Raw genomic sequence first — 23393 nt, 5'->3', positions numbered from 1 at the left:
GATTATCGTAACCTGTATTATTATTTAGAATTCTAAGTTGATGACAGTATAGGTTAGGATAATCTAAGTTATAATCAAATAATGTTTGAAATCTAAGACAAACAATGTAAAATTTGTATGACCTTTTGTTATTTTTGACTAGTTAGGGAAATAGTGCAATGAAGTCTTTGTAACACATGATCTGAGAGCAAGTAAGATGGCATTGAGGTGAAAGTTTAGGTTTCTAGGACAACAGAATGAAAGAATGAGGAAAAGTGAGGGTAGCAAACTGAATAGGACTCTATTTTCTTCACATTAACAATTTAGGTATGGCTCTCAACTCTTGACTTTAAAATTTAATTCAAAATCCTGGCAAAGTTTTTCTCTTCCCATTTCCTCCCAAATTGTGCAAGTCAAGAGACAGCTTCATCTAATCATGTGCCTGAGGGGCAGAATTGAGCCAAAAAAAAAAGAAAGAAAACATATTTCTCATAGTTTGGCAGAATGAGATTAAATCACAAATCTTTGCTGACTTCTGCCTCAACCCCTAAGGGTATAGATCTTTCTCTAGTCATCTCTGAATCTTCAGGATCTCACTTCTCATGGATAATCAGCTGTATAGGAGAGAAGCCATTAATTAGTTTACCTGCCTCTAATGTTAAGAGAAGCCATTAATTAGTTACCTGCCTCTAAGTCTCTAATGTTAAAGAAGGAGAGTTTGCCACAACCCTACTTGGCTAGGTGTCCTAGACTTCAGTTCTAAAACAATAGTAGTCGTTTCCTTTGTATTACACATGCGACCCTAGGAGATGAAAAAAGTGATAAAATTTGGTCTTTATCTTTAGTTAATCTAGCTAAGAAAATAGGGCAGAAAAAGAGAAAATACTTGAAGATAGCAACACAGTTGCAAAATGAGTCTGATCAGAGTTTTATCTGATCATGTAGCTGTCTTATTTCTTAGTGTCTATTGTTACCATTTATAGATACCTCCAAAAGTCACACTTACCTGTATCCCTTTGTGTGCCCCGTATTGAACCTGAATGCATTAATTAATGAAATACCTAAAAGATAGTTTTCTTTCTAAAATCTTACTATTTGTGACAAGATTCACACATAAATGATTTTTTTTTTAAATTCTAGATTATCCGGACTTTGAAATTAACATCAGATTGTGAATTAGCACAAGTTAGTTCTCTAAAACAAAGGAACCCTCCCAGGTGAGTAAGTCGTAGTTCAGGAGACCATACAAGTTTAAAGATGTGTTAGAACTTAAATGTATTAAAATAGTAAGCAGTTATAAATTGAAAATTTGGGTCACAAATGTTTACCAAGTTAGCAACCAAATTAAGTTAATTATAATTTGTGCTAACTTAGAAAGTTATTTAAGTGTTTCCTTTTTGATTCATTATTTTAATGTCAGTAACTGATTTTTGTTGAGACAACATAATAAATTTGTATTAGAACATTTACATATATGTTAATGTTTAATTATAGGTTGAATGTGAATTGCAGTGAGATTATCTGTATGTTCAAAAATATGGGAAAGATTGAATTTGAGGACTCAACAAAGTAAGTATAATCATGGTGACATGCCATTAGTTTCTTACAGTACCTACATTATCTAAGAGACAGAAAAATTGATGTTTAGTATAATTCAAGAGCTGAAAAATAAAGGACTTAAGAGTTTCTATAATTAAATTCTATGTATAAAATTTTTTGAAAGGCCTGGAAGGGATCAGTATTCTGCAATATATATGTCAAATTTATCTTTGAGATTGATTCAGTCATCAAGCATTGAATACTGCTAGGTACCAACACCCTAGATAATTAAGATAAGTGTCAGATAAATTACAATAAGTAAAGGAAGAAGGACATGTAAGCAATAAAATGCAAAACTGCTAGAGCCATGAATGCAGAATTTGCTTGAGGTGCAAAGCAGGGGAATTGAGTCTGAAAATATCAAAGAAAGATATTTTCTTTTCCCTTTTCTATGAAAATTAAGTAGCAAGTAGAAAGGAGGACAAAAAGGAATTAGGCATCTTATGGGCAGTGAATGTATGGGCAGTGAAATAGCATGCTAGATTCAGGTAACAATGTATGTAATTCCGTTCTGTGTGTCCCCAAGAATACAAAGATGCTAAGTCCTAAAGATTTTGTATGCTATCTGATGATGTTTGAACTTTATAATCCATACTGTCCAATATGGTAGCCACTAATCACATGTGGCTATTTAAATTTAGACATAAATTAATTAAAACTAAATATAATTAAAATCTAGTTCCTAGGCTAAATGTATTAGCATACATTTCAAGTGTTCAGTAGCCACGTGTTGCTAGTAACTACCTGTCTTAGTCTATTTGTGCTGCTATAATAAAATTTAAAAAGAACAGATGTGTTTTATTCTTCTGTAATGTATAAAGAGCAGGTGTTTATTTGCTTGCAGTTCTGGAGGCTGAGAAGCCCAAGGTCAGGGTGCTGGCAGGTTTGGTTTCTGGTGAGGGCCGTGATCTCTGCTTTAAGAAGTACCTTTGGAAGCTGTGTCCTCGCATGGCAGAAAGGATAGAAGAGCAAAAAAGGGACAAATAACTGTCTTCACACAGTGGAAGGGCAGAAGAGCAAAAGCGCCTAAGCTAGTTCCCTCCAGACATGTTGTAAGGCACAAATCCATTCATGAGGGCAGAGCCCTCATAACTTGATCGTTAATTGTCCCAAAGGCCCCATCTCTTAATATCACCACAGTGGGAATTAAGTTTCAACATGAATTTTGAAACATTTAGACCAAAGCACTGCTATATTAGATAATATGGCTTATTTCCATTGTCACCAAAATTTCTGTTGTGCAGTATAGCTCTAGGCAGTAGAAAGCCACTAAAAGTTTTTAAGCATGAAAGTAAAAATAATTAGATTACTTTTTTTTTTTTTTTTTTTTTTTGAGACAGAGCTTCACTCTTGTTGCCCAGGCCGGAGTGCAATGGCGCCATCTTGGCTCACCACAACCTCTGCCTTTCGGGTTCAAGTGATTCTCCTGCCTCAGCCTCCTGAGTAGCTGGGACTACAGGCTTGTGCCACCATGCCTAGCTTTTTTTTTTTTTTTGTATTTTTAATAGAGATAGGGTTTCACCACGTTGTCCAGGATAGCCTCTATCTCTTGACCTCTTCATCTGCCCGCCTTGACCTCCCACAGTAGCTGCTTAAACAGTGATCTCTGAAGAAGCTAAATCCATCATGAAATAACTGAAACACAAACTTCATGAAACCCAATCTTATTTCATTGTAAAATTTCTATACTTGTAGATTCGATAGCCTAAAAACTGTCTAGATATGTGGAGAAGATAGACAAATATGGAGTAGAATGGATAAATAACTGGCAGTGGGTGAGTGGCTATTGAATAATCATGCCCCAAAATTCAGATTAATGGCCTTTGTGGAAATTTCTAGTGACTTATTCAGGGTTGTACCATTTACCTCTGTATTTGTAAGCTTATATCTCTGTATTTTTAAACAGATGTCATCCCCAAGAAAATGAAATTAGTCAGAATGTTCAGAAGAAATACAATAACAAGAAGGGGCTTTCTTGTTATGATACATACCCACCAGTAGAAAAGAAGAAGATTGACATGTCTGTCCTAACCAATGAAGCACCACCACCTCGTTTGCAACCTGAGACAAATAATGTACATTTAGAAGCAAAAAACTTGCAGCCACAGAAAGACATTGTTGCAACAGCATCCCCTAAAACCATTACTCTGTTACCTCAAATGGGATCTAGCCCTGATGTGATAATTGAAGAAATTATTGAAGACAACATAGAAAGTGAGTAAAAATGTAAAAGCATGTGGGAAAGATCTTGTATCTGTAATTGGATACAGTTGGTACCTTTTTCATTCCATGCATTTAACAGAAATACAATTGCTGTTACAATCTTATTCCTCATTATGACTTAAAACCTGTTCATTCCATGCCCCTACTCTTACATTTTCCAGAGTTAGGATAATTTTTATTTTTAATGCAGTAATACAGCTAACCTTCTGAGGTATGAATTAATATCTGGTTTAATTAGGGTATTCTGAGATTTTTAGTGTTCTTACAAGTCTTGTATAAAAGATATAAATAAATGAGATATGATTTATGGACATAGTTGTATTACTTTCTTTGAAATAAGAACATCTTCAATCTTTGTTTTGAGATTTAACATAAGATAAACTATCATGTTATCTCTTTTATAACATATAAATATATCACAGTATGTGATTAAATTTCCAGTGTCAGTATTCTTGCCATTGACGTGGAGTGAAGTACTACACTATGTAGTTTTATACTGATTATCTCCATTAGAACCATTTCTCAAGATCAGCTTTTATTTTCTTTTACCCTTTGTCTGTTTTATTGGTTGACTCTCCAGAATTACATTTTAAAAAAGGACGCACTTCTTTCCGTTGTATTATCATTGATGTCTAAATTACTTAAGATACCTGTAATGACTTTATTCACTGATACAAGGGGTGTTGCCATTCCAGTATTTTGCCAATTCAAGTACAGCTTTTTTAAAATTAGGATGTCAGCTGGGCGCGGTGCTCACACCTGTAATCCCAGTACTTTGGGAGGCTGAAGCAGGTGGATCACCTGAGGTTGGAAGTTCAAGACCAGCTTGACCAACATGGAGAAACCCTGTCTCTACTAAAAATACAAAATTAGCTGGGGCTGGTGGCGCATGCCTGTAATCCTAGCTACTCAGGAGACTGAGACAGGAGAATTGCTTGAACCTGGGAGGTGGAGGTTGCAGTGAGCCAAGCCTGGGCAACAAGAGCGAAACTCCGTTTCAAAAAACAAAAACAACACCAAAAAAAAAAAAACCCTAGCATGTCATTGTTAACATTAACATAGTTAGTACAAGTTGTCTTTATTTCTTTGATGAAGCATGCAGCACAGATGATCTTGTGGAGACACATAGATATCCAAAAAAGCCTCTTCAGAAAATCTCATCTGTTCTTTTTGGATCAAAAGCAGGTACTGTAACAACTGTCTGAGCTTGATATAGTGGAGTTTACTGTATGTATAATAAATAACTCTTACCTAGTGTGAGGTAGTAAGTAGAGTGAATTTCACTGATAACTAAAACATATTCCTTTCTAATGTTGAAAGTTTTAATTCTGGGGCCAGACACCATGGCTCACACCTGTAACAGCACTTTGGGAGGCCAAGGTGAGTGGATGACTTGAGCTCAGAAGTTTGAAACCAGCCAGAGCAACATGGTGAAACCCTCTCTCTACAAAAAATACAAAAACGTAAGTGGGTGTGGTGGTGCATACCTCTGGTCCCTGGTATTCAGGAGCCTGAGGTGGGAGGATCACTTGAGCCTGGGAGGCGGAGGTTGCAATGAGCTGAGATCACACCACTACACTCCAGCCTGGGTGACAGAGTGAGACCTCATCTCAAAAATAAATACGCTGGGTGTGGTGGCTCATGCCTGTAATCCCAGCACTTTGGGAGGCCGAGGCAGATGGATCACCTGAGGTCAGAAGTTCGAGACCAGCCCGGCAACATGGTGAAACCGTCTCTACTATAAGTACAAAAATTAGCCAGCCGTGGTGGTGGGTGCATATAATCCCAGCTACTCAGGAGGCTGAGGCTGGAGAATCACTTGAGCTCAGGAGGCGGAAGTTTCAGTTGAGCCAAGATCACACCACTGCACTCCAGCCTGGACAACAAGAGTGAGACTCCATCTCAATAAAAATAAAAATAAATGAATGAATAAATAAATAAGTTTTGACTCTGGCAAGAATAACCGCCTCCTTCAAAATATTTTTTGAGACAGAGTCTCACTCTGTCGCCCAGGCTGGAATGCAGTGGCACAATCTTGGCTCACAGCACCCTTCACAGACTTAAATGATTCTCATGCCTCAGCCTCCAGAGTAGCTGAGATTTTTAGTAGAGATGAGGTTTCACTGTGTCGGCCAGGGTGGTCTCAAACTCCTGTCCTGAAGCGATCCTCCCTCCTTGGCCTCCCAAAGTGCTGGGATTACAGGCATGAGCCATCGTGCTCACCCAAGAATGTTTCCAAAATTTATACTTCTATCAGATGTCACCCCCAGTTGTATGTATTTATCTTTTTACTCCACTCTAAATATGGTCATTATTCTTTATATTTTCTATTGGATAGTTAAAATGATGCATTTGTTCAGTTTCTGTCATCTGTCTATACTTGGCTGTATTCAATTCCACTCCTCCTAGTCTTTGTTTTTTAAACAATTTTACCATGTAAAACATTGATCTAATTCAGAAATTAAATATATATTAAAATATTCTGTGAAACTTCTCCCCATCCTATGCCTATTCTATTCAGTCTCTCCATCTCTTCTAGATTTTCTTCATGCATTTATGAATAAACACACACTAATTATTTTTCCAGGCTTCTCTCTCCCTCTCTCTATCTTTGTGTAGGGTGTTTTTTTTTTTTTTTTTTTTTTTTTTTAAAACACAAAATCTAGCATACCACTGTTTTGTTTTTTGCATTCCTTCCTTAACGTTATACTTTGGAAATCTTTTCATATTAGTGAAGACACTTGGCTTAAGAAAATTTTCTGACTGTTTTTACCTCTACTCACCCCACCAAAAAGCACACATATTCCTTTAAATGCATCTCAGTACTTTGGCTTTGCCTGGACATTTTTTTTTTTTTAAAGGAGTTTCGCTCTTGTTACCCAGGTTGGAGTGCAATGGCGTGATCTCAGCTCACTGCAACCTCCGCCTCCTGGGTTCAGGCAATTCTCCTGCCTCAGCCTTCTGAGTAGCTGGGATTACAGGCACACGCCACCATGCCCAGCTAATTTTTTTTTTTGTATTTTTACTAGAGATGGGGTTTCACCATGTTGACCAGGTTGGTCTCGATCTCTTGACCTCGTGATCCACCTGCCTCTGCCTCCCAAAGTATTGGGATTATAGGCGTGAGCCACCGCATCCGGCCCTGCCTGGACATTTTTTCACACCTGATTTATAAGACTAACCTGATATATAAGACTTGGGATTCAGAGTGACTATGAGCTATATTGGTTCTATTGGTAGAGCATAGACTGAACCGGCTTTTGTAGGCTATCCTAGAAACCTAATCATTATCAGTAGGGGTTCTGAGTTCCAAAGATGTTCATCAATAAACTGAACTTTTGTAATACAGTAGAGTTACAGCATATATGCTGACTTTAGAATCATAACTATCACATGGACTATGATACCACTTATAATATTTTGCAAGTAATATGAAGTATTTGCAGTTCAGGTTACTAAAGATTTCAAGTTGACAGCGATCCATTTGTTTTATCCTTCAGGGTTTAGACTACTTCCTGGGGCCTACGTGCAGTATTCCAGAGTTTACAATACCATAATACACTTTTTCAGAAGCTATTAAAGTTGTTCAGCTTTTGTGAATTCATTTGTAACTCATAGTTTATTAATGTGGCTTAAACATTTTTATCCAGGTTCTGCAGAGCTAGTTTTTGTAAGCCATGTAATAGATCCTTGCCATTTCTACATTCGGAAGTATTCACAAATAAAAGACGCAAAAGTACTGGAGAAGAAGGTGAATGAATTTTGCAACAGGAGTTCACACCTTGATCCTTCCGACATTTTGGAACTAGGTAATGAAGTACTACTCCAAGTTAAAATATCAAATTTATTATTACTGAGGTGCAACTATCAAATGTATTTATATATTATAACTTGGTCAACCCATATAAGACTTGTTATAATATAGATTTTTGCTCTAAGTTCATTTGTAATAAGCATAAAAATTTAGTAAATTAGCTAAGGATTAAAATGGAATGTTGGCATATTAGAGTGAGATGGGTACAGAAACTTGATTATGTAGTAGGGTGAATTGCTTTTAAAACTACAAAACCCATGACAGGTTATGTAGCCTGTCCCTTTGTCTCCATGAAGAACTATGCTTCTAACGTCTTAGTTACACATGATTCTTCTTCATGTGTAACTCCAGTCTCTTGCTTGCCATGTGTGACTGTTGGGGCTAGCATTGAACATCTGAGATTCAGGAGGCCTGTGGCACCCATTCCCAGTGCCCCACAGAGGGTAATTGTAAATGCAGTCAGTCTTTTAATTGTGAGAGGATGTGAATTTGCCATGGTTCAAGCTTTTGCTATAAGTATTTTTCTTATAACACTGTTGATTGAATTTGGTTGTACCTTGTAATATGATGAAGCTATGATTCATTTTTATTAATAGAGCATTTTTCTCATTCTGTTAATAGCAGCCAACGCCTGTATATAAACAATACCAAAAGTGTTTTTCTGTCTAATCTTGATTGATAGTCATTTAAAAGTGTGATTAGGCAGGGCATGGTGGCTCATGCCTGTAATCCCAGCACTTTAGGAGGCTGAGGCGGGCGGATCACTTGGTCAAGAGATCGAGACCATCCTGGCCAACATGGTGAAACCCCATCTCTACTAAAAATACAAAAATTAGCTGGGTGTGGTGGCATGTGCCTGTAGTCCCAATTACTTGGGAGGCTGAGGCAGGAGAATTGCTTGAATGTGGGAGGCGGAGGTTGCAGTGAGCTAAGATCGTGCCGCTCTGCACTCCAGCCTGGCGCCTGGCAATGGAGCGAGACTCTGTCTCAAAAAAAAAAGTGTGATTAATTCTCAGCTCATCGATACAGCTTTTTGGAATGTCAGAAGAGTAGGATCATCATATACTTTGATAAAAATGAATAGTAATTCTAATACTTAAAAAATAATATTTTATGCCACGTGAGCTGGGAACATTAGATTGTTAGTATCTAAGAGGAGGGAAGTATAATATTGAATTTAATTTTTGTGGTTGCACATAGTTGTCTAAAACCTCAGTATGTCTATGTCAGTAAGTGTACATGTGTACATGCGCAAGGACAGATGGTCTTGATTGTGGTAAGTACAGTGTAATTATGGTAATTAATTTCCCCATCTCTCTTCCTTTCTTGAGCTTCTTGATGGCAAGACAGTCTCATTCATCTTTGTTCTTATTATTTATGAAACAGGTCCTCATTAAGTGACTTATAACTTAGTATTCTTTGTGTGTTTATCTCCCTATTTAGCTTGTTTCTGTATAACAGAAACTAGCATAATATATTACATCCTTCTCATAGCACTTGAACACAGTACTATGTCATCAGTAAATAAATGAATTAAGACTTTTTAGTGGTAGAACTAACGTGTCTGTAAACTTACTGTCTCTCTTGATAAACATTGATAATGATTTGTTTCCCTCATTATTTAGGTGCAAGAATATTTGTCAACAGTATTAAAAATGGAGTGTGGTGTCGAGGAACTATCACAGAATTAATTCCAATAGAGAATAAAAATATTAGAAAACCTTGTAGTCCAACCAAATTCTTTGTCCATGAAGTTGCACTAATACAAATATTCATGGTAGATTTTGGAAATTCTGAAGTCCTGATTGTCACAGGGTATGATATTTTATAATATGTGGTCTTGGCCTGTTTAGAAACATTTTGGAGGGGGGTGAAGTTAAAGAATAAAGGAAATTAGAGGTAGAGAGGAGTAATTTGCGTCATTCTTAACTTCCAAGACATATACTTTATTGTTTTGCTCTACAGTTGATATGTAAAGTTTTCTCGTTTTCCAGTATTACTAAATGGAGAGCTTAGAAAAGGAACTTAGGTACTCTTCTTATGTCACTTCAAAGCAAGGAATAACACACAAAACTAATTCTTTTAAATAAAGTGTTACAGTTAGCTATAGATGATTGAGTTAAATTTTTAATCTGACTTCCATAATTTCATTAGGGTTTTTTAAAGTGTCATACTGTCTAACTCATTAGGTATTTAAAATGGTTTCCCTGTCTTCTAGGAAAATAATACAAACTGACGTGTTTCTGTAGTAAGGGCCAGCATTAACCATAGCATCATCATTTAGTGGTTATAGCTTATAAATAAATAGATTTATATGGAGGGAAGGGTCATTATCTCCTTTAAGCTCAAACTGAGTGAGTATATGAAAGTGAAATGTACCTGAGATTTAATTCTATGGAGGAAAACAGTATCTCTGCTTATAGAAGCTAAAGTAATTCTATATAGTAAGAAAGTATTTGGAATGTAACTTTCTGAAAGGTGTAACAAGAAAAATTATACTTAGAAACACGTACCTTTCTATGGGGGAAAATAAATTCAAGTTTGAAGCATTACTTTCAATAAATAGTACTTGAATTTCTCCTAGAGTTGTTAATACCCATTTGATACCGGAACATTCTGCTGACCAACATACTGCGGTAAATGATTTATGTCTGTTTCTAAGGAAATCTGAACCATATATTGAAGGGCTGCTAAAAGACATCCAGCCATTAGCACAACCATGCTCATTGAAAGACATTGTTCCACAGAATTCAGTAAGTGAGACTTTTTTTCTTCTGAGTCTATTACAGTTTGAGTTGTATATTGCCAAATAGACTGCTAAATGTAGGCTCAGGGAACCAGTAATCTTTGTAAATACATAGTGCATACTAAACTATTAGTTTCAGTAGAAAAGAAACTGAACTTCAGCTTCCACAATTGAAAATATTTTTAATGAGAAATTGAGTTGAATAAGTATATATGAACATAATGATTGATAAAATAGTCAAGCAAACCAGTAATTTTGGAGTCAGCTATACAGATAAATAAGTTTTATGATGTGGTGTGTGTTTCTCTGCAGTGTTTTCCTATTTCCATTGTCCTTTATATTTAATGGCCACATTGCATTCTGTTTTTTGTATTATTTATGAGTATCTATTCTTCAGCAAGATTGTAAATTTTTAAGAGACAAATTGTAACAATATATGTTAAGCAGTTCTATTGTTACAAGGTCTATGAGAGCAGGAGTCTGTCTATGCTCATCATTGTATTCCTAGTGCTTAGCAGATCACCTACCACATAGAAGGCATTCAACACATACTTGAAATAATTAAGTGAATAAAAAAATAAAAGGAAACATAAAAATAATAGCACTGGTGTTTTCCTTAAAATGGTGAGAGTGTTTTGTTTTTAATTTTCTCTTTAACTTTTCAGATTTTATACACTGATTTTACATTTATAATCATAAAAACTTGAGAAAGCTATTTTCTTTTTTTGTTTTTAAGGAATTTCTGGTTTTGATCCTGAAATTTACATTAGATATGATACTTAAATATTCAGAGATCAACATACAAACTTTTTTGGCTGGGTGTGGTGGCTCAAGGCTATAATCCCAGCACTTTGGGAGGCTGAGGTGGGAGGACCGGTTTAGCTCAGGAGTTTGAGACGAGTCTGAGCAACATGGTGAGACCCTGTCTACCAAAAATAGAAAAATTAGGCGTGATGGCACACCATTGGAGGCTGAGGTGGAAGGATCACTTGAGCTTGGGAGGCAAGAGGTTGCAGTGAGCTGAGATCACGTCACTGTGCTCGCCTGGGTGACAGAGTAAGTAATCCATCCTGGGTGGATTTTTTTTTTTTTTTTAAATCGCCTAAGTAGCATTGATCTCATGTATTGCTAGTGATGGAAGCTAGGTTAACTGATGATGATTGTAATTTTTTTTTTAAGACAGAGTCTCGCTCTGTCTCCCAGGCTGGAGTGCAGTGGTGCAATCTCGGCTCACTGTAACCTCCACCTCCCGGGTCTGAACAATTCTCGTGCCTTAGCCTCCCGAGTAGCTGGGACTACAGGTGGGTGCATGCTACCACGCCTAGCTAATTTTTGTATTTTTAGTAGAGAGAAGGTTTCACCATGTTGGCCAGGATGATCTCCATCTCCCGACCTTGTGATCTGCCTGTCTTGGTCTCCCAAAGTGCTGAGATTGTAAATTTTTAAATTTTATTTTAGGCATACCAAACCTTCAAAATTACTTTTTGAATTTTCATCTAAGCGGAAAATTGACTACTTCTTCATTTTGAGAATGAAAATATTCTCATTCTTCATATTAATATTCAAAAGTGAAACTAAATTATAAAGTAAAACCTTGAGAATATATAAAGTGAAGATATACATACATTGTACATTCATAGACTGCCCTTGGGTTTGTGGCCCTGTTTCTTAATGTCTGGTTGGTTTGGTGTCCTTGCCCACAGTTGGATCTGTGGTTGGTACAAACCTAAATCCAGACCATTGTAACATTAGAGATACTTATAATTACTCATTACTATGAAATTTTGCTTTTTTGCACAGAATGAAGGCTGGGAACAGGAGGCTAAAGTGGAATTTTTGAAAATGGTAAATAACAAGTCTGTTTTAATGAAAGTTTTTAGAGAAGAAGATGGTGTGCTTATTGTAGATCTGCAGAAACCACCAACAAATAAAATAAGCAGTGATATGCCTGTGTCTCTTAGAGATGCACTAGTTTTTATGGAACTAGCAAAGTAAGTAACTTAATGAAACTTAAATATTCTTTGAGATTATAGCTATACATAAGAGAAGTAGATTTTGCCTTTAAAAACCATGTCTTTAAGTAAACCTTAAAGACCTGAAGAAGTGAAAAATATTGCTGTTAGACTTTTCTAAGTACAGTTGTTTGTGAAAACTGAATTCAGATAATTGGATTTAAGAAAATAGGCTGGGCAGGGTGGCTCACAACTGTCAGTCTAGCGCTGTGGGAGGCCCAGGAAGGGAGGATTGCTTGGGGTCATGATTTTGAGACCAGCTGGGGCAACATAGCTAGACCTCATCTCTGCAAAGAAATGCAAAAAGAAATTAATCAGGCATGATGGCATGTACCTGTAGTTACAGCTTCTCAGATCAGGAGCTGAGGTGGGAAGTTTGCTTGAACCCAGGAGTTTGAGCTATGGTCTTGCCACTGTACTCTTAAGTTTGGTGACAGAGTGAGACCTTGTCTATAAAGAAAAAATAAAATTAGAGAAATTAAGGTAGCTCAAAATATAAAATATGTGTAAATAACCTAACATCTTTTGGACTCTTTGACTTTATAAGCACCTGTATGAGGGTTTCAAGAATTATAGATTAACTGTTCCTAACTTAAATTTTGTAGACTTTGGAATAAGTTCATGATCACTACCCTATATTTAATGTATGAATGTAAAATAGATATTTAAAGTTTCTTTGTCCGTTGTTTCTTTTTTGTTTGTTTGTTTGCGTTTTTGAGACAGTCTCATTCCATCACCCAGGCTGGGGTGCAATAGCATGGTCTCAGCTCACTGAAACCTCTGCCTCCTAGGTTCAAACAATTCTCAAGCCTCAGCCTTCCAAGTAGCTGGGATTATAGGCATATACCACCACTCCGGCTAATTTTTGTATTTTTAGTGGAGATGGCGTTTTGCCATGTTGGCCAGGCTGGTCTTGAACTCCTGACCTCAAGTGATCTGCCTGCTTTGGCCTCCCAAAGTGCTGGGCTTACAGGCATGAGCCACAGTACCCAGCCTGTCCATCATTTCTGATGACTTAAGTAACCATAGAGGTAGTCAAAGGTTCTAATTTTTACCCTGAGTGATTCAGTGACTCTAGAAGTGACCCTAGCAGGTTCCATTCTAGAAAAATAAATGTAGTATTGGAGCTGGAAGGGGCGACAGACGCTCTTCAGCTGACAATATGAACTGCTACCACAGACCACAGATACCAATGTAACAGAATAGAAGCAGCTTTAATTCTGTGTACGACATGAAAGCGCAGCTCTAAAGTTTTGAGACTTGATATCTTATTTAACCTGGTTTGATAATTGAAGACAATATGAAGAAATGTTAGAAGAATGAAATTGGAAGTTGAATACTTTTGGTAAATAAGTCAGTACATGTACAAATCCTTTCTTTAGATCAAGTCACAGAAAGAAGAGAGACTAAGAAAATGGCTTGACGAGATATGGTGGCTTGACACCTGTGTCCCAGCACTTTGGGAGGCCAAGGCAGGAGGCTTGCTTGAGCCCAGGAGTTCGGGGTCCACCTGGGCAATGTAGGGAGACCCTGTCTCTACAAAAAATACAAAAATTAGCCAGGTGTGGTGGCATGCACCTGCGGTACCAGCTGCTTGGGAGACTGAATTGGGAGGATTGCTTTGAGCTCAGGAGGGTGGAGGCTGCAGTGAGCCATGAGTGCACCGCTGCACTCCAGTCTGTGTGACAAGAGTGAGACCCTCCTTACGCTTTTCATTATGCTTTTAATTAGGTTTAAGTCACAATCACTAAGAAGTCATTTTGAAAAAGATACTACTTTACACTATCATCCACCTATTTTGCCTAAAGAAATGACAGATGTTTCAGTAACGGTTTGTTATATAAATAGTCCTGGAGATTTCTATCTTCATTTGGTAAGTATGTAATACGTTTTTGAAATGAAATATATTTTTTAAAATTTTTAATTAGACATGTATAACAAGAATGAATGTCTACTGTCAATTTTAGTTAGAGCAAACATACCACTGTCAGTCTTCTATACATTTAAATTTCTTAGTAGTTGCAACTTCAAACAAGTTCACATGATTTGTCATAAATTGAAAGAACAATGAAGGATAATTAATGTATAAATGTTTCTTGCTACTTTCTGAAATCTGGAGACTAGGAAAGCATACAGAGCTAGCAAATAGAAATATAATGATAAGCCTTTGGGAGGCTGAGGCAGGCAGATCATGAGGTCAGGAGGTCAAGACCATCCTGGCTAACATGGTGAAACCCCATGTCTCCTGAGAATACAAAAAATTAGCCAGATATGGTGGCAGGTGCCTGTAGTCCCAGCTACATGGGATGCTGAGGCAGGAGAATTGCTTGAACCCAGGAGGCAAAGGCTGCAGTGAACTGAGATTGCACCACTGAACTCCATCCTGGGCAACAGAGTGGAGACTCTGTCTCAAAAAGAGAAAAATATAATAAACTTTTTTCTAACCTGTACATCTGAAAATTTACTGATCATTATTAGATGTTTTTTGAATTTGAACACCAAAATAGACACAGATTAAAGGCATTTTGTATTGAAATTTGGATGTATGACTGATGTGTTTAGATAGTAACAATAATAGTTCATCCTTACTGATGTCTGGGTGCTTTATGTGATTTAACTCATCATAAGGCCCTCAAGACTTTAAGTGAATTAACTCATTAATCTTCACAACAATCCTGTGAGAAAGACACTGTTGTCTCCATTTAAATGTCTGGAGACCCTAACCACAGAGATGAAGCATCTTGCCTAAGGCCACACAACTCTGAAAGGGTAGAGCCAGGATTGACCTAGGTTGTGCAGCTTCAGAACCTGTCATCTCAAGCACTGTATCACACTGTAGTGGCTCCTCAAATGAGTTGTGGAAGCTGCTTATCTAAGGATTTGCATTTATTTCTTTTGTTGATTTTTTTTTACAGTGTCTTTTATGGTAAAATATGCATAATATAATTTTATAGTTTTTAATAGTTCAGTATACCATTAGGTGCCGTTAAGGACATTAATTGTTGTGTATACATTTCCAGAGCTTTTTATTTATCTCAAACAAAAGCCCTGTACCTATTAAACAATCACGTACCATTTCTTCTCCTTTAGTCCCTGATGACTTCTGTTCTACTTTCTGTCTCTATGAATTTGCCTATTCTAGGTACCTCCTAAGTGAAATCATATACACTTTCCTTTTGTATCCTGCTTCTTTCACTTCAACTTAATGTTTTCAAGGTTCATCTATTATCTAGAATGTGTCAGAATGTGTCAGTCCTTTATATGGCTGAATAATACTTCGTGTGTGGATATACTACGTTTTGTTTATCCATTCATCTATTGATGGCCATTTGGATTGTTTTCACCTTTTGGCCCATGTGAATAATGCTGCTATGAACACTGGCATAAAAAAGTATCATATCCATTTGGGTCTCTGCTTTCAGTTCCTCTGATATGTATTATACCTAGGAGTCATTGCTGGATTATATGGTAATTTTATGTTTAGCTTTTTGGGGAACTGCCAAACTGTTTTCCATTCCTACCAGCAATGCGCAAGGTTCCAATTTCTCCACATCCTCACGAACATTTGTTTTTTTCTTTTCTTTTTTTAATAGCATTCTTTTAAAAAAATTATTATACTTTAAATTCTGGGATACATGTGCAGAACGTGCTGGTTTGTTACATAGGTATACATGTGGTATGGTGGTTTGCTGCACCCATCAACCTGTCATCTACATTAGATATTTCTCCTAGTGCTATCCCTCCCCTAGCCCCCAAACCCCTGTAAGGCCCTGGTGTGTAGTGTTCCTCTCCCTGTGTCCATGTGTTCTTATTGTTCAACTCCCACTAAGGAGTAAGAACATGCCATGTTTGGTTTTCTGAGTTCTTGTATCAGTTTGCTGAGAGTGATGGTTTCTAGCTCCATCCATGTCCCTGCAAACGACATGAAGTCATCGTTTTTTATGGCTGCCAAGTATTCCATGGTGTATATATGCTGCATTTTCTTTATCCAATCTATCATTCATGGGCATTTGGGTTAGTTCCAAGTCTTTGCTATTGTGAATAGTGCTGCAATAAACGTGTGTGCATGTGTCTTTATAGTAGAATGATTTATAATCCTTTGGGTATGTACTCAGTAATGGGATTGCTGGGTCAAATGGTATTTCTGGTTCTAGATCCTTGAGGAATTGCCACACTGTCTTCCACAATGGTGGAACTAATTTACACTCCCACAAATAGCATAAAAGCATTCCTGTTTCACCACATCTTCTTTAGCATCTGTTGTTTCCTCACCTTTTAATGACTGCCGTTGTCGTTTTGATTTATATTTCTGTAATGACTGCTCATTGTGGTTTTGGTTTGCATTTCTCCAAAGAGCAGTGATGATGAGCTTTTTTTCATGTTTGTTGGCCGCATAAATGCCTTCTTTTGAATAATAGCATTCTTAATACGTGTGAAGTGGTATCACTTTGTGATTTTGATCTGCATTTCCCTAACAACTGGTGATACTGAACATCTTTACATGTCCTTATTTATTGGCCATTTGCGTATCTTTGAAGAAATAGCCATTCCAGTCATTTATCCATTTATTTTTTAAAAATTTTAAAACTTTTAAAAATCATTTTTTATTTTTTAAACACAGGGTTTTACTTTGTTGCCCAGGCTAGAATGCAGTGGCGTGATTATAAGCTCACTGCAGCCTCAATCTCCTAGCCTCAAGGGATCCTGTAGCCTCAGCCTCCCATGTTGCTAGTACTGCAGGCACACATCACCATGCCTGCCTAATTATTATATTGTAGACACAGGGTCTGGGTAGGTAACCCAGGCTGGCCTTGAACTCCTGGGCTAAAGTGATCCTCCCACCTTGGCCTCCAGCAGTGCTGGGATTACAGGCAGGATCCACCATGCCCAGCCCTTTGTCCATTTTGTTTAATTGGGTTGTTTATTTTGTTGTTGGATTGTAGGAGCTTTTATATATTCTAGACATTAAATTGTTACGAGATATATGACTTACAAATACAGTTGATCCTTGACCACCACAGCAGTGATGGATACCAAGCTCTGTGCAGTCAAAAATCTGTGTGTAACTTTTATTTATTTTTTTTGAGACAAGGTCCAGCAGTGTTGCCTAGGCTGGAGTGCAGTACCAAGATCATAACTTACTGCAGCCTAGAACTGGACTGAAGTGGTGTCCTATCTCAGCCTCCCAAGTAGCTAAGACTACAGGAATGCACCACATCTGGCTATTTTTTTTTTTTTTTTTTTTTTAATTTTTGTAGACAGGGTCTTGCTATATTGGCCAGGTTGGTTTTGAACTCCTGGTCTTAAATAGTCCTCCTCCCTCAGCCTCCCAGAGTGCTGAGATTACAGGCATGAGTCTCCACACTCAGCATGCATTTAACTTTTGACTTCCACAGAACTTAACTACTAACAACCTACTATTGATTAGAAGACTTGATAATATATAAACAGTTAGCTAACATGTATTTTGTATATGTATTAGATACCATGTTCTTAAAGTAAGCTAGAGAAAGGGAAGTGTTATTAAAAATCATGAGGAGAAAATATATTTACTATTTGTTAACTGAACATGGATCATTATACAAGTCTTCACGCCAATCGTCTTCCTGTTGAATAGGCTGAAAAAGAAGAGGAATAGGTCTTGTCTCTGCTGTTTCCAGTCAGGGCTGGCAGAGGTGAAAAGAAATTTGCACATAAGTGGAATTGTTCAGATCAAACTCGTTCCAAGGCTGGCTGTATTTTCTTCCATTTTGTGGATTGTGTCCCATTTTCTTGATAGTGTCCTTCGTTGCACAAAAATTTTTAATTTTATGAAAACCAATTTATTATTTCTTCTGTTTCTTGTGTTTTTGGTGTCATATCCAAGGTATCATTACCAAATCTAACATCATGATGCTTCTTACCTATGCTTTCTTCTAAGAGTTTTATAGGTTTAGTTCTTAGGTTTAAATCTTTGATTCATTTTAAGTTAATTTTTGTACATGGTATAAGGTAAGGGTCCAGCTTCATTCTTTTGAATTGGATATCCAGTTTTCTCAGCACTATTTGTTGAAAAGACTATCCTTCATTGAATGATCTTGGCATGCTTGTTAAAAGTAAAAGTTTATTTCTGGGCTTTCTGTTTTATTCCGTTTGTCTGTGTATCTGTCCTTATTTCAATACCACGGTGTTTTGATTACTGTACCTTTGTTGTAACTTTTGAAATCAAAATGTGTGAGTCTTCCAACTTTGTTCTTTTTCAAGATTGTTTTGAGTGTTCAGGGTCTCTTAAGATTCCATGTGACTTTTAGGATGGATTCTTCTATTTCTCCAAGAAATAGAGTATGATATTGAGTATAATATCATTTGCTAATGTATTGAAACACTGATTTTTACATGTGAATTTTGTGTCTAGCAACTTTGATGAATTAATTTGTTCTAACGAGTGAGAGTGTGTGTGTGTGTATGTGTGTAACTTTGGGGCATTTTCTTACATATAAGATCGTGTCATCCATGAACAGAGAAATGTCGTTGGGGTTTTAATAGGAGTTACATTGAATTGTAAATCACTTTGGATAGAATTGACATCTTAATTTTAAGCCTTCTTATCCATGAACACCAGATTTTTTTTCATTTATTTAGATCTTAGTTAATAACTTTCAACAGTTTGTGTGGTTTCCAGCATATCAGTTTTTGGCCTCTTTGGTCAAGTTTACTCCTAATTCTTCTTTTATATGCTGTTGTAAATAGAATTGCTTTTTAAATTTCCTCTTCAATTTGCTCAATTGTTAATGTATTAAAACACAACTGATTTTTACATGTGAATTTTGTGTCTAGCAACTTTGCTGAATTAATTTGGTAGCCCCAACTGGTGTGTGTATGTGTATGTGTGTGTGTGTGTGTAATTTAGGAGGTTTTCTTACACAGAAGATCATATTATCCATGAACAGAGATGCTTTTCCTTTTTCCTTTCTGATTTGGATGCCTTTTGTCTTTTGCTTGCCTAATGCCTCTGGCTAGGATTTCCAATGTCATGTTTAATATAAGATGAAAAAGCAGGCTTTCTTGTCTTATTCCTGTCTTAGGGGAAAAGCATTTGTTTTTGACCATTGAGTATGATATCTGTGGATTTTTCCCAAATGTCCTTTACTGTGTTATTTCCTTCTGTTCCTTGTTTATTGAGAGTTTTTATCATGAAAGTGTGTTCAATTTTTCAAAAAAATTTTTTGTAACAATTCAAATGACCATGCTTTGGTCTTTCTTTCTTCATCCTGTTAATGTGGTATATTACATTGATTTTGGATTTTGTTTTGTTTGCTTGTTTTGAGAGAAGGTCTCTCTCAGTTTGCCATGCTGGAATGCAGTGGCATGATCTCAGCTCACAGCAACCTTGCCTCCTAGGCTCAAGCAGTCCTTTTACCTCAGCCCTCTGAGTTACTGGGACCAAAGGCGCACATCACCACACCAGGCTAATTTTTTTAGTTTTGTAGAGATGAGGGCTCACTATGTTAAACAGGCTGGTCTCAAGCTCCTGAGCTGAAGTGATCCTCTCATCTCAGCTTCCCAGATTACTGGGAGTACAGGTGTGAGCCCCACTGCACCTGCTGCATTGATTTTCATGTTACTGTCCTTGCATTTTAGAAATAAATCCCGCTAGATAAAGATGTATAATCTTCTTGTCATAAATTTGTTTAACATCGTTGTTGCCTTGGCATCCATTTTTAGGCCTGCACAAGTTGTCTGAACCCCAGTCATGCCACATCACCTTTGGCTTAGTTAAAACTTTCCCTCCCCATGTGGCTCTTTGCAGCGTGGGTTACTTGTTCTACACCTCACTGACCCAACATATCCCACAGCTGCTTGCCACAATAAAATAAGTCAACACCAGAGTCATGCAAATAAATTCCCGCCTTTGCATATGTTTTCTTTAAATTAGCCATTTCAAAACTCCTGCTGGAAAGCCTTAAGTGATAATGCCTGTGGACCTTAATAAAAGCAGAGTCCCCCAGATTCACTTTTATCTGTGATTAACAAAATGTTCCTTTTATTTCATGTGTTTTCCTGCCTCCTCTATGTCTTACCTAACACACACAAACCTAACTTTCCTCCTGGTCAGTGCTCTCCTAGAGAGCGACTATCTTGTTAGGAATAAACTGGACACAAGTCAGACAAGAAACCCAAGGGGGCTGGGCATGGTGGCTCATGCCTGTAATCTGAGCACTTTGGGATGCCGAGGTGGGTAGATCACAAGGTCAGGAGTTCGAGACCAGCCTGGCCAAAATGGTGAAACCCCGTCTCTACTGAAAATACAAAAATTAGTTGGGTGTGGTGGTGCACGCCTGCAGTCCCAGCTACTTGGTAGGCTGAGGCAGAAGAATCGCCTGAACCCCGGAGGCAGAGGTTGCAGTGAGCCAAGATTGCACCACTGCACTACAGTCTGGGGGACAAAGTGAGACTCCATCTCAAAAAAATAAAAAGAAACAAGGGCATCTGCAAGTATAAATGGGTTTCCTATGAGACAGACACTTGGTCACAGGTCAGACAACAAGTCATTGGCCCATTCACAAAGATAAAGAAGTATCCTCTTTTGATTTACTGTAAACATCAGTGACCACCACCTCTCGAGCCTTGTCAGGGCAGGGCTAGAGTTCATGGCCACTCTTCAGAGAGAGATCTGAAGACCAAGTTAGGAGAAAAAATCTTTTAATATGCTGAGTTATTTTTGCATCAGTATTGATAAGGGATATTGATCTGTAATTTTCTTTTAGTGTCTTCATATGGCTTTGTTATCGGGGTAATGCTGCCTCTTAGAATTAGTATTCCTCCATCTTTTTTTTTTTTTGGAAGAGTTTGAGATGTAATGGTGTTAATTCTTTAAATGTTTGGTAGAATACGCAGTGAAACTATCTGGTCCAGGGCTTTTCATTGTTAGGAGGTTTTTGAATTCTGTTTGAACCTCTTTACTAGTTATAAGTCTACTTGGATTTTCTAATTCATGAGTCAGTCTTGGACAGTTGTGTGTTTCTAGGAATTTGTCCATTTTATGTAGGTTATCCAGTTTGTTGGCATACAGTTGTTCAGAATAACCTCTTATAAGTTTTTATTTTTTGGCCGGGCATTGTGGCTCACGCCTATAATCCCAGCACTTTGGGAGGCTGAGGAAGGCAGACCACCTGAGGTCAGGAGTTTGAGACCAGCCTGGCCAACATGGAGAAACCCCATCTCTACTAAAAATACAAAAATTAGCCAGGTGTGCTGGTGGTAGGCACCTGTAGTCCCAGCTGCTTGGGAGGGTGAGGGCTGAGTAGTCCTTCACTTGAACCTGGGAGGCAGAGGTTGCAGTGAGCTGAGGTCATGTGAAGGAGTGAGACTTCATCTCAAAAAAAATTTTTTTTAAGTTATTTTTAAAAATCGGTAGTACTGTCTGCATCTTTATTTCTGATTTTATTAACTTGAGACTTCTTTTTTTTTCCTAGTTATTCTAGCCAGAGATTTGTCAGTTTTGCTGATCTTTTCAGATAATCAACTTTTGTCTTTGTTGATGTTCTGTTTCTTTATCCTGTACTATTTATTTTTGCTCTAATCTTTATTATCTTTCCTTCTGCTACCTTCGGGTATTTTTTTCTTTTTCTGTTGTCTTATGGTGTATAGTTAGGTTCCTAATTTGCAGTGTTTTAAAACTGTATGTGTGTATAGCTGTACATTTCCCTCTTGGCACTGTTTTGTTGCATAAGTTTGGTATGTTATGTTTTCATTTTCATTCGTCTTGAGGCATTTTCTAATTTACGATTTCTTCTTTGACCTATTGGTAGTTTGTGGTGTTTAATTTCTACATGTTTGAATTTTGCATTTTTTCTTGTTTTTGATTTCCAGTTTCCTTCTATTGTCATAGCGACAAATAACATTTTATGATTTCAGTTTTTTGAAATTTATTAAGACTTTTTTATGGCCTAACATATGGTCTATTCTGAGAATGTTCTAAGTGGCCTTTTGGGGGAAAAAAGGTATATTTTACTATTGGCTAGAGTGTTTTGTGTATGTCTGTTAGGACCTGTTGGTTTACATTATTGTTCAAGTGTTCTGTTTCCTTATTGATCTTCCGTCTGGATGTTTTATACACTATTGAAAGTGGAATATTAAAGTCTTCTATTATTATGAACTGTTTTTTCCTTCAGTTCTGTCAATGTTTGCTTCATATATTTGGAGTCTGTGATGTGTACTGCGTAACTACTTGTAATTGTTATATCTTATTGGTGAATTTGCCCTTTATCAATTTATAATGCCCTTTCTCTCTTGTAAGAATTTTTTTATTTAAAGTCTGTTTCACCTGATACTGGTAAAGCCATCTCAGATCTCTTTAGATTACTATTGGCAGGGAATATTTTTTTCGATCCTTTGACTTTCAACCTGTATAAAGTGTATCTTTCGTGGACAGCATATACTTGGATCATGTTTTTTAAAATTCATTCTGCCAATCTTTGTATTTTAATTGGATAATTTATTTACATTTAAAGTAATTACTGATAAGGAAGGACTTCTGCCATTTGCTGTTTTCTGTATCTTATCACTTTTTTATTCCTTCTTTCCTCCATTAGAGCCCTCTTTTGTGTTTAGTTGCTGTTGTTTTAGTATGATATACTTTTCAAAATCTCCTGTAATTGTGATGAAAAACACATAAAATTTATTATTTTAACCATTTTTTGGTGTAACTTCAGTAATTTTAACTATATTCATATTACCATGCAGTAGATTTCTAGAACATTTTCACCTTGCAAAACGAAAACTAGACTCATTGAACAATGACACGTTTCTCCCTGTTTCCAACCTCTGACCACCACAGTATTACTTTTTCATTTTTATGAGTTTTACTGTGTTAGATACCTTGTATTAGTGGACTCATAAAGCATTTGTCTTTCTGTGACTGGCTTATTTTACTTATGATAATGTCCTAAAGATTCATCCATGTTGTAAGCATTGATAGCAATTCCTATTTTAAGGCTGAATAATACTGTATATATGTATATAATGAATATATATATAT

At 36.9% G+C, this 23393-nt stretch overlaps 1 protein-coding gene across 3 annotated transcripts in view; it reads left to right on the top strand.

Moving 5' to 3' along the window:
* RNF17 (ring finger protein 17) overlaps positions 1–23393 on the top strand; it is a 104606-nt gene that overhangs the window by 20049 nt on the left and 61164 nt on the right. For 2 of the 3 annotated variants that reach the window (XM_032260066.1, XM_032260065.1), the window contains exons 8-16: positions 1120–1196; positions 1474–1548; positions 3485–3792; positions 4897–4986; positions 7452–7610; positions 9241–9430; positions 10200–10368; positions 12162–12352; positions 14105–14246. In XM_032260066.1, the coding sequence (XP_032115957.1) occupies positions 1120–1196; positions 1474–1548; positions 3485–3792; positions 4897–4986; positions 7452–7610; positions 9241–9430; positions 10200–10368; positions 12162–12352; positions 14105–14246 (1401 nt within the window). The remainder of the gene's footprint in view (positions 1–1119; positions 1197–1473; positions 1549–3484; positions 3793–4896; positions 4987–7451; positions 7611–9240; positions 9431–10199; positions 10369–12161; positions 12353–14104; positions 14247–23393) is intronic. The other variant, XM_032260067.1, reaches the window with a different exon arrangement.

This window comes from Sapajus apella, unplaced genomic scaffold, assembly GCF_009761245.1.
Source record: "Sapajus apella isolate SASKATOON/1434 unplaced genomic scaffold, GSC_monkey_1.0 scaffold114, whole genome shotgun sequence".
In the NCBI taxonomy this organism is placed as follows: Eukaryota; Metazoa; Chordata; class Mammalia; order Primates; family Cebidae; genus Sapajus; species Sapajus apella.
Note: the sequence above shows the minus strand (reverse complement) of the source record. Positions and strands in the feature narration are given on the sequence as shown.